This window comes from Sciurus carolinensis, chromosome 10 (genome assembly GCF_902686445.1).
Source record: "Sciurus carolinensis chromosome 10, mSciCar1.2, whole genome shotgun sequence".
NCBI classification, from domain to species: domain Eukaryota; kingdom Metazoa; phylum Chordata; class Mammalia; order Rodentia; family Sciuridae; genus Sciurus; species Sciurus carolinensis.
Window position 1 is genome coordinate 27076737 of NC_062222.1, and position 11730 is coordinate 27088466.

Consider the following 11730-nt stretch of genomic DNA (forward strand, 5'->3'; position numbering starts at 1 on the left):
GATGGTAGGTCACTTCACCCCCAGGGAAGCAGAGATCCCCATCATGAGCTTCAGCGTGGCTGAATCTAGAATATGGATGAGTCTATTCCTCCTAAAATCAGTGTAAGGGTGAGTTACAAGGTTGTGGGGAAGAGGATGATCTTCAGTGTGTGGGTTATAAAAACACACAAGAATAAAATTTCACCAGCAGAGGCCTCAGAAACCAGTACAGGTAACATCTGATTATTACTTAATGTTTTAGATAAAATAAAAAGAAACTTTATTGGAAAAAAATCCTCTGTGACTAACAGTTCTTAGGTGCTTTAAGTTTTTCACTCAGTACCTAATTAAAAACAAACAATAACAGCCCCATTTCCCACTCCCTCTCCAAAAGAAACAAAACAAAACCAATCTACTCACTTAGGGTCTAAAATGGAGAAAAGGAAGGGTCTTCTCTTACTAAAGGCTAGAAATGTTTCTGAAACATATACTCACATGCTTACATTACTTTTTCTTGCTTTATCAATTTAGAATGTGACTTCCAATTATGGTACATAAAAACTTAGTTCTTTTATATCTCAATATGCAACAGGATTTTTATTTTTTGGTGTGCTGGGCATCAAACCCAGGGCCTCATGCATGCTAGGCAAGCACTCTACCACTGAGCCACATCCCTAGCACAACGCTTTCCGTTAAATCAGTACTTGGTGCTTCTATAATTACTACCTCATTATGTTCCTCTCCTGAGCTGTTAAGTATATTATTATTAATTTCCTTTCTCGAATGTTTTGCTTCTCCTGGAGGTAATATGTCTTTCATTTTTTTCCATCTGCTTCATTTCTTATGTACCTACATTTTATCTTCTCAGAGTCCAGATTTTGTGTAAAATCTCCAAATAAACGTCAGACATCCATTATTCCCACCTCCCCATGTTTTCTGAGCCTTTCATTCTGGAATCGTCCCTCCTCCTCTCCCAGTAAGCAACAGGGACTGCCGCAAACCTGACAACCTGTAAAGTCACTGTAACTCCAGTAGGTTCCTGGATAGTGGAATGCAAATTTTTTGAGAGGCTGCCTGCTTGAAAATATCACTCTACTCTACTATCAATACTTGATCAATTGTGTGGGGTACAGAATTCTAGGTTAGAATGATTTTCCCTCCACTAAATTTTTAAGACCCGTTTCATTTTCTTCTAGCTTTAAGTGCTACAGTTAAGAAATCTAATGTCTCTCTGATCCTAGTCCTTTGCAATGTGACCTGACTTTTATTTTCTTCTAAGTTTATCTTTATCTCTAATGTTCATAAATTTCACAACATGCCTGCATGTGAGACTATTTTTACTCCTTGTGCTGGTAGCTGGCAGGTCCCTTCAATTTGCAGATTCATGTACTTCAATTCTGGGAAATTAATCTGTGTTATGTGCTTGATAGTTTCCTCACAACTGTTTTCTCCCTTTCTGGAACTCCTAATAATTAGATATTGAACTTCCTGGATTGATTCTCTAATTTTCTTTTTATCTTTCATTGTCTAGTTCATTGTACATTTGTTTTACTTTCAGGAAGGTTTCTGACTTTATCTTCTAATTCTTCTGAGGTTTCTTTGTGGGAAACAGGGAGAGACAACAATTTTAATTTCTAAGAGTTCATTTTTATTCTGATTGTTTTAAAAATTAGTACTTGGTTCTTATTTCATAGATACAACTACCTTCTCTCATTTCTCTGTGAATATTTAATAAAGCTTGTAATGTTTTAAGTATTATCTTTACTTCATGCATCATCTATTGCCTCTTATCAGTTTTCATTTTTTATTGGGGACTCTGTCCATCATATTGAACAATTTATTCAAATGTCTGGTGCTTTTCACTATCAACTTAGACTTTAAGGTAAAGTACTAAAATGCTGATCAAAGGTTCTATGTAAATCTCTAGGACTTGTTGACTGGTTGTCTTCTAAGACAACTGGGTGACTAGGCAGCTGAGGGATCCCCAAACATCGCTATGTAAAATTCTTCCCTCTAGGACATTAAGTAATCTCCAAAGACATTTTTTCAGATTCTTACCTGGGAAAGGAAAGGAAGAGAAAAGATGGCTATCCCAGTTTACCTAAGCTTCTTAAAAAAAAAAGGCAGAGGTGTGGTGGTGCACGCCTGTAATCCCAGCTACTTGGGAGGCTGAGGCAAGAGGATTGTGAGTTCCAAGCCAGCCTCAGCAACTTAGTGAGGCCCTAAGCAACTTAGCAAGATCCTGTCTCTAAATAAAATACAAAAAAAGGGCTGAGGATGTGGCTTAGTGGTTAAGTGCCCCTGTATTCAATCCCTGGTACCAAAAAAAAAAAAAGGGCAGAGAAGAGAACTAGCAGGACATGCTATCTGATACCTCACCGGTTTCTTTTTCTCTGCCTGTGACAGGTGGAACATGTTTCAGACCCCAGAAAAGTCGCATCTTGGTTTCTTCTGGCCCTTGTCCATTCCATTCACTTTTTACTTGGGCCATTTCACAAACTCTACCTTTGGCTGCCTTCCTACTGTCCTCTGTTCTCCCCAAGCACTCTTATTTTTCCATTACTGAGACTTTTATAAACAGGTATGACAACTGCCTGCTTACTTATCCACGCCCCATGAGAGCAAGACCTACGTCTGTCTTCTGCCTCATTCAAAGCTCTGTCACTAGAGCTAATAATGGCTAGCACTTGGTAGGTATACAACGAATGTCAGCTAAGTGAAGGAATGAAGACACAACAGAAAGGAAGAATAAAATGTGAACAGAAAGACATACATTAACACAATCTAAATATCAATCTCATTTATAATGAAATCAAGAGAGGCACTTGATAAACACTGACTAATCTTGAGTTCTTTTTAATTTTTTAATTTTATTTGTTCTAATTAGTTGTATGACAGTAGAATGCATTTATACATTTTGACAGATCATACACAAATAGAGTGTAATCTCTCATTTTTCTGCATTTTATACATTTTGACAGATCATACATAGAGTGTAATCTCTCACTTTTCTGATTATACATATTGCAGGATCACATCAGCCAAGCAGTCATACATGTACATGAGGTATCCTGAGCTATCTTAAAGCACTACTATTCTTCTAGTCACTTTGGCTTTCTGTAATTATAGGCATCTCTTTAATAGGCCAGAAGAGCAAAAGAAATCACACACAGACCAAATTTAATCTATAGAAAAAGACTACATTCTAACCTAAATTCTTTTGGCTGCTTTTTCTGTCTTCTTGTTAGTGTATCTGCAAAACAACCAGTCACTACTTTTTGTACAAAAACAAAAACAAAAACTCCTCTATATGATGATGTATTAAAAAGAAATCCTACCAGCTTTCTCTTTGGCAACTGAAGTACTTTTAACTCAAAAATAATTTTATCCAATCTACTATTTTTCATTGCACATTTCATTTTCCATATTTTTCAGATGATGGGAAAGTCAGGTTAATTTTGTAGGCTAGATCATGCTACTAAAGAAATCCTGGTTAAGTAACCAGTTGTCATGTGTAGTATTTACTTCTGCTGTCCCGTGCAACATAACAAAGAGTATTTGTAAAGATGAAAACCACTGAAGTCCTAAGATAAGATTGCAGTGCACCTACCATGCGCAGTGACTAAGTGTTTTAAAGGCATTGATTCATTTAATTCTCACAAAAATCCAATGTGTCTAATATATCATCCTCATTTTACAAGGGAGAAACTGAGGCAAAAGAAGATTAAGTAATTTATATGCAAATTTTACTTATCTCAATAAAATTTTTATTGTTAGCATTTTCCTGCCACTAAAAATTCTTCGTAAATATTATACAGCTTCATAAGGCTCACGCTACAGATGAATGATAATTTTCTCAACCATTCCCCCATCACTGGGAAATTTTGCTTGCTTCCAATTTTACACTATTATAAATTTTCCTGCTATAGACAACTTTGCAGAAAAAGTCTTTGCCCACACTTTTTATTAATTTCTTGGGATGGATTCGTAAAAGAATAAGTGGGTCAATAAATATTTATTGGAAGAATGAAGCAGACAACCTCCAACATTTTGCCCTGAATTTCTCCTCTTGCTTTTATGCTTATAAAGTTTCTACCCATCCCAAGGACAAATGAATATTCATTTTAATTATACACTTAATTTATAAATATTTGAATTTTGTTTTGATGGATGAGATGAGCTATAAACATTTTTCTCTAAATACCTAACCAAGATGGACACAGTGATACATGCCTGTAACCCCAGCAGTTCAGGAGGCTGAGGCAGGAGGACTGCAAGTTCAAACCAGCTTCAGCAACTTAATGAGGCCCTAGGCAACTTAGCAAGACCCTGTCTCAAATTAATAAAAGAGCTGGGGATGTGGTGTGGTGGTTTAGTACCTCTGGGTTCAATCCCTGGTACCCACCCCCAAAATAAATAAATAAATGCCTAATCCATTTGTCCCAAACCAGCAATTGAATAAACATCCTTTTCCCAATAACTTTTTCCCCTCTTTGATATACATGTGTATATAACACATACACACAGACTTTCTCCCCCGAACATCCATTTCTAGGCATATTTTTTTCCTCACTTGTTGATTTTTTCTTTCATCAGGAGGAAATGAAACTCTGGGAAGGAAAAATAATGGGCTCAATATTGTTAGTGCTGAATTTAAGCCAAGGATGAATCATTTGGATGGAAATATACTGTAGGACATTAGAACTAAAGATTTGTTACCCACAAGAGAAGAGGATAAAAGATTCCTCAGGAGGACATGAGTCAGTGAGAGCCCAGGAAGGGGACACACGAAGCCAACAGGTAAGGGCTGGGTGGAGGGACACAGCCACGTGAAGGAGCAGTTAGCAAGCTACTTCAGGATAGAAGGTACAGTGCAGACTGGGATAGAGAGAGTTTCAAGCACCATCATGAATTTCACATACTTCTTGGCTTAACTGATCCAAACAATAACATAATGGTCTATTCTAATCCTCAGAAACATACTCTCAGATTCTGGGTTTGTAAAAAGCAGTTACCAGAAGCAGAGTTGGGATATCACCCATCATTATACCACAGGGCTTAGAGAAGGACAACTGTCTAAATGTTCTAGTATATTTTAAATCTACTTATAGGCAAATCTTGGGGTTCTGAAATATTTTCAGTGACACTGTTTTATTCTAGGAGTTTTGATATAATTTTACTCACGTACTAAAATAGGTACTTTAAAGACAGAAACATTTCTAAAAATAAGGCAGAGTAGCTCTGTTGAGAGAATCACCACTCAGGTCACTCAAATAAGTGCTGTTGGCTCTGAAGAAGAAAAGCAAATCCTAGCTCTTGCAAAACTGTATTTCTAGCTTCTGCCTACCATTTAATTAATGTAAGCCACGTTCTCAATGGTTGATGTCCCCAGGACTTTCACTATTTAACCAACATCTAATCACCGGTCAAGCACCTTCTTCTTTAGAACATGATAAGATATATTTCAACATATGTTGGCCTGATGGTTATTTCGAGCTGTTCTTAATTAAATTTGACTACATTTAGGCACAAGAGAAGTCTAAACATTTAGGCTGTTGTCTGTTTAGAAAAATGTGCCTATCTGCAAGTGGATCTATTTTTAAAAGTGAATAAGAAGTTCCCTGCTAGATTTCATATTCCCAGCTGGAAAAATCTAGAAGGAACTCAGAACTTGTGCCTAATCTTGCTTTTTTTTTTTTTGGTGGGGGTTGGGAGTGGTGGATTTTTGGGGGATTTAATCCAGGGGAGCTTTGTCACTGAGTCACATCCCCAGCCCTTTTACTTTTTATTTTGCAACAGGGTCTCAATAAGTTGCTGAGGCTGGCCTTGAACTTACAATTCTCCTGTCTCTGTCTCCCAAACCACTGGATAACATAACATAATGGTCTATTCTAATCCTCAGAAACATACTCTCAGATTCTGGGTTTGTTAAAAGCAGTTACCAGAAGCAGAGTTGGGATATCACCCATCATTATACCACAGGGCATTACAGGTGTGCACTACCAGGCCTGGCTCTAATCTTTTGATAATGAACTATATCACATGGAAAAAAACTGTTTTCAACTCAGCAGGAAAAAAAACTGTTAAATAAACTGCCTTCCACTTAACTTGTCTGAATAGATATTTATCTGTTTAGATTTTTTCTACCTAAATTTGTTTTATTTCTCTACCTCCCCGCTACACACACAGAAAAAAAAAATGCTCATATAACTGAAACACTAAAAAACTGTCTTTTCTCAAACAATGAAAATCTTTATACATAGCTGGACACTCCAACCCAGAGAGAGAGACAAAAAAGAGAGAGAGCACTACACCTGTCTTCCTCTAAGGAAACCCAACAGCAAATCAAAGGTAGCCCTGGATATGGTTGCAGGAATAAGAGTCCTCCGTGACAAAAAACACAAGCATGAAAAAAGTCCTGAGATGGAGACGCTGTCCTAAGACAATCAAAGTCCCTGGTATGACAAGCGCACAGGAGAGGCACTGCCGAGAACTTTCCAGTCTGGGCAGCGATTTTGAGAAAAACAGACTTCTGCCCCTGCAAGCCTGCCAAAGCAGTTCAATCAGCCTTCACTTGTATTTAAATGTCTGAGAGTATGGAATTCACCAATGATGACCCCTGCCTGCCCCACCCCCATCACCACCAGGCACATACATTCTCTCCATTCTCTCACAAACCCCACACCCAACTAATGCTATCTGTCCTAGCCAGAACATAAGCTCAGACATTTACACTGTTCCTTCCATCCTTTTCTTCAAAATTCGGTCATTTATAATGAAAACATATGCTAAATATCTTGCTGATGGGTATGCTGAGCTTAGTCATTCCTTGGGTTCAAGTGAAAATGAGTAGCAAAATCAGTAATTAACCCACTACATATTGTGGTTGACTCTTTTCTCCATTATTGACCTCTTCTTAAATTTTCAATAACCACAATCATTATTAATCTGTGACAATTATTGATTACTGTGACATCATTAAGATATACATGCTGCCTTTGCCTAGGTTCTTCCTTCTCCTTCATTTAATGCCTAACTGCTGTTTGGCTTTTCAAATAGCTAAGACACCACCCCTTCCAGCAACCCCTCCTTAACAAAGGTAACCCCAATTTCTCACTGTAGTTTCTCCTCTAGTAAGAGGACAAACATATCCCTGCTCTGAGTTCCAAAACTATCCTCTGAATGTTAACCTCACAAGAGTACTCACACTGGAATCTAAGACACACCACCCCCACTAGTATTTGAACTCCTCAAAGGCAGGGAACTTTGCTCAACTTTTTGAGCCAGCTCACAACATAATGTCTGGTACTTAGAAGGCATTCTAAAATGTTTGTGAACTGAGTGGACTAACATATAAAAGTTCACTTAGAAACAGAGTTACAGACATGGGTCTTCAGAAAACATTTGGCCCATCACACTTTATCCATAATTCTCTAAATGAGAATTTCCTAAGAGTTATGTCAATATATTAAAACAAACAAATCATTATCTATCTTCAGTTTAAACACTTTCTAATGAAAATGAATTACATAAAAACCTTACCGGCAAAGTTCCAGGCAGCGATGCATCAAAAAAAGAAACCAAAGAATTTGGAGGTGCTGAAAAGCACACTTGAGATCCAGAGAAGAGTTTAGAGTTGGAGGAAATCTGGGCATGAATTTCCAATCCTACCACAGCTTCCCATTTGTGTTCACTAAAGAGAAAGAGAAAATGGTTAAGAAGCAGCTACGTCTGTCACCACGAATGGATTTCTATAAGCCTAAACTCCAAATGTTAATTTCCTCTTTAACTTATTAAAATTTTATCTCATATTTTAAAATGCACAATATTTCACTGGTCATTAAGTCAAAAGCAATTCATTTGGAACACCTGAAATGAGACTGGCAAAATAAAATTTGTTTAAAATGTGGAATTAGGAGGTTCATTGCACAAACGGGAAGGCCACAGAGAATAGAATAATCTGGCATCTTAATGCAATTTAGAAATGGGTATAAGGTGACAACCACTCGGCAGCAATGTCTAAATTAACTATATCTACCAGTGAACCACTGAGTAAATGAAGAAAGCTGATCTTTTAAACATGTTTTAGAATTAACAGAAACAGCAGGATTTGACTACTAAAAAAACAGAAAAGGAAATTCTCAAATTGATTTTAATGCAATGGCTTGCAGGTACAACCAGTGTCACATATATGACAGATCACCACTAAATAATACTCCTGAGGGCTGGAGCTGTGGTTCGGTGGTAAAGTGCTTGCCTAGCATGTTTGAGGCACTGGGTTCGATCCTCAGAACCTCACACAAAAAGAATAAATAAAGGTATTGGGTCCCACCTACAACTATTTAAAAAATAATAATACTCCTGAAAATTTCTGCAAAGGAAAACATTAAACCATCAGATGTGGTACTTTTTTTTAGAGAGGGAGGGATACTGGGGATTGAGGCCAGGGGATGCTTTACCATTGAGCAACATCCCCAGTCCTTTTTATTTTGAGTTAGGATCTTGCTAAGTTGCTGAGGCTGGCCTTGGATTTGTGCAATCCTCCTGCCTCAGCCTCCCAAATCAATGGGATTACAGGCGAGTGTCCCTGTGTCTGGCCAGATGCATTTTTTTCCTAAGGCTCCCAAGTCACCTCAAATTTCTGAGATTTAATCTCAGGTTCTTTGTTGATGCTTGCCTGCTACCAAATCTGAGAAGTGAGGTTGTAAAATAATCTCTCTCGCCTGAGCATTCCTACTCAGTTGAGTTGGTACACAGCTTTCTCCAGGTAAGTATAAGTGTGCTTATCCATATCACATTTATGTACAGTTCTATCCTGCTCTTTTTACCAAAGACATCTATATTATTTAGATTTTCGTTCACATGTACTGGTTTTTGTTTCAATCATTTCGATAAAAAGTTCTACACCTAATGTACCACAAAAAAATTAATTCCTTTTTTTTAAAGTTTGGAGACAGTTTATGAAAAGAATTAAAGTAAGAATTCATCAGGAACTCTGTAAATTATCTTAAGCATTATTCAAAGCATTTCTGTAATTTCATTACATGAGAAAAAAATATACTCTCCACTTACAGGAAGGCAATCTAAATTTATGAAAAGAATAGAAATCAAATGCTTTTGGGCATTTTCCCTCTGATCCTCTGATTGAAAAACAAAAAATAATGCTAATCTCAAAGAAAAAAAAAAACCAAAATATTAGAAATCTACCTTGTGTTTCTGTATTTAAAAAGAAACTATTTAAATCTTGTGCAGTAAAGCATAAACAGCTGTTCTGGAAATATCTTTCAAAATAAGCAAAATTCTTAGTAACAAAAAGAGGAAGCTCTTAATTGGCTACATCCTCCTAAGTCTAGACGCACATGTTCAACATAAAACACATCCATAGATCGCTGGGGTTTTCTGACTACTGTTTCTCTGACTGATGACATTAAGCCATCAATACACCCAGAGAGTTTGTAGATTAAAAACTCCCTTTCCACATTCAGAACATTGCTTAGTCCGTAGTAGCGCTACAGGTCAGCTATATGATTCCGGTTCTGGTGTGGCCAACCTCACAGCTGATGAATTCGCTCTTCTGTCTGTGCAACCTTCGGCTCAAGAAAACACTTGCTACATCACACTTAAGTTCCCCAAATACGCCTACATTAAGACACTGGTTTATGTGTGAGGGCGGGGCTCATACAGGGCCTATTTTGTGTTTTCAGGTCTTAGGGCTGCACGTTATAGCAAACATCGTCCCGCCCACCGAAACGTCTAAAACTGGGCTGTGATGGCCATCATCTCCCTGGTCCCGCAGTTCCACTTCACACTTAGGCGGGCAGTAACAGTATGAAAATGGTATACCCTTTCCTCGGCTTCTGGGCCGTGTGGAGGGGCTTCTGAGTCACTGCACTCTGTTCCCTTGTCGGATTGGACGTGGACCCAATCGATGCCCCTCTTCGATGGTGAAACCCGCTGCCAACCCACGCTAAAGCCCAACGTGTCCCAGGACAGCCCAAGCGCAGAACGGGCGCCGCCATTGCACCTCTAGAGTGCTGGTCAGGTGACTCAGTCGTCCTCTGCCGCAGGGATCCCTGGGAAGCGTAGTTCTGGGAATGCTCTGAGACCCTATCGGCCTGGACCGGAAGACTACTATTCCCGGCAATCATTGCGACTCGAAAGCCGCCGGAACTCTGGCGGGGAGGGGAAGGAAAGAGAACTAGAGGAGAGGGTGAGAGGGTTTCAGGGTCGGCAGGTGTGACTCCTCCTAGCGGGGAGTTGGAGAGGTTTGTGGCTGTGAGCTTGTGTGTGAGTGTGAGCGTGAGGGCTTGGTGCCAGAGAGCCAACGTGGATAGGCCTGGCCGGGATTTTATAGCCCAGTTAACATTGTGAGCCAAAGTAAATGACCTTGACATCAGGGAAGACTTCCTGAACCCCCAACCCATTTATCTGACTTATCTGTTGGCTTTCCCACTTCACACTCAGATTCATACCTTAATACACTGATACTTATTTGCACAGTTCTTAGACATGGTGGTATAGCAGAGTGCAAGACAGTTTTGGCTCTTAAAGGAGTTTACATTCTAGGGAGAGGAACATACAAAAAAGAAGGTAACAAAAAATAAGGTACTTTCAGGAAGGTAATAGTGCTATATTTAAGCTGAAAGTGGTTGGAGATAGATTGAACCTTCATGTGCATTTTACCTTTTTCTTCTTTTTTGTTCTTGGCCAGCATCTGAAACAATCTCTTAATATGTTAGGAAGCCTGTATAGCAGATACCGTCATCCCTGCAGACTTCTTTCACTTTTCTGCTTTAACCCCTTGTTGATACTCACTAATTCCTTGTATTTGAACACATAGTCTAGAATAGCCATTCTTTAGTTTATCATCCTATTTTAATTGTTCATATAGAGCTTATGACTATTTTATGTTTATCTTCTGTCTCCCACAACTCCTTTTCTTTTATTCACCACAGTGCTTCCAGAGTCCAAAGTAGGCCCCTCAAAAATATTTGTAGACTGAAGTAGTGTGGAGGATGCTTTTGACAAAGAACAAAGTGGATACTGTTTGAAGTAGTAGTTTAAGAGAGAAGATAAATTGGGGTAGTGATAGAGGCAAAGAAAATTGATCTATTTGAAATAGAAGGTAAGATTAAGGGACTCAAGGATGGATTAGATATGACAGTAGAAAACTAGGCAGGATCAAGTAACTCCTGTATTTCTGGCTTGCATAACTGGATGGCTGAGAGAAGGAAGCTGAAAAAAGGAACAGGTTTGTAGTGAAAACATATGAGTTTGGTTGCCTTGGAGACATTCAAGAGAAGTTAAGTAGGCATCATTGATGCCTTGCTGTGAGTATAGAGCCTGAGAAAAAGCTGTGTGTTGTGCATACTTCCTACCGATAGGTTTTCCAATATTGATCAACAACCTATTGATTAGACAACTGCAATTTATAATCTATTTCCATTAATACTTTTGTACAATTATGGCATTATGCAATGTTATCTCTCCATATGGAAGTAGGAAATTTTAATTACTCTTCTTAAAATGGTCATAATTTACTTTTTCTATTTTTTATACTTTTTTCATTCACTATCAGCTAGTCTAAATTGCTACACCAGAAGTATTTTCAAATGACTAAGAGTGAAAATGAAAGAAATGACAGCAACTGGAAGGTAAAGGTGGAGACTTGTTTTAAAAAAATCACCTCTAATTATTGTCCTTTATGTCAGGTTAGATTCTTTGTATTAGTGTCTCTCCCTCTCCTCTGAG

General features: G+C 38.3%; 1 protein-coding gene across 2 annotated transcripts in view; it reads right to left on the minus strand.

Moving 5' to 3' along the window:
* The window catches only part of Gatb (glutamyl-tRNA amidotransferase subunit B), a 92676-nt gene extending 82649 nt beyond the window's left edge, over positions 1 to 10027 (minus strand). For both annotated transcript variants that reach the window (XM_047566960.1, XM_047566959.1), the window contains exons 1-2: positions 9823 to 10027; positions 7522 to 7672 (exon numbers count right to left, since the gene is read on the minus strand). In XM_047566960.1, the coding sequence (XP_047422916.1) occupies positions 7522 to 7672; positions 9823 to 9998 (327 nt within the window). In that variant the 5' untranslated portion in view covers positions 9999 to 10027. The remainder of the gene's footprint in view (positions 1 to 7521; positions 7673 to 9822) is intronic.
* Positions 10028 to 11730: the final 1703 nt, after the last annotated feature.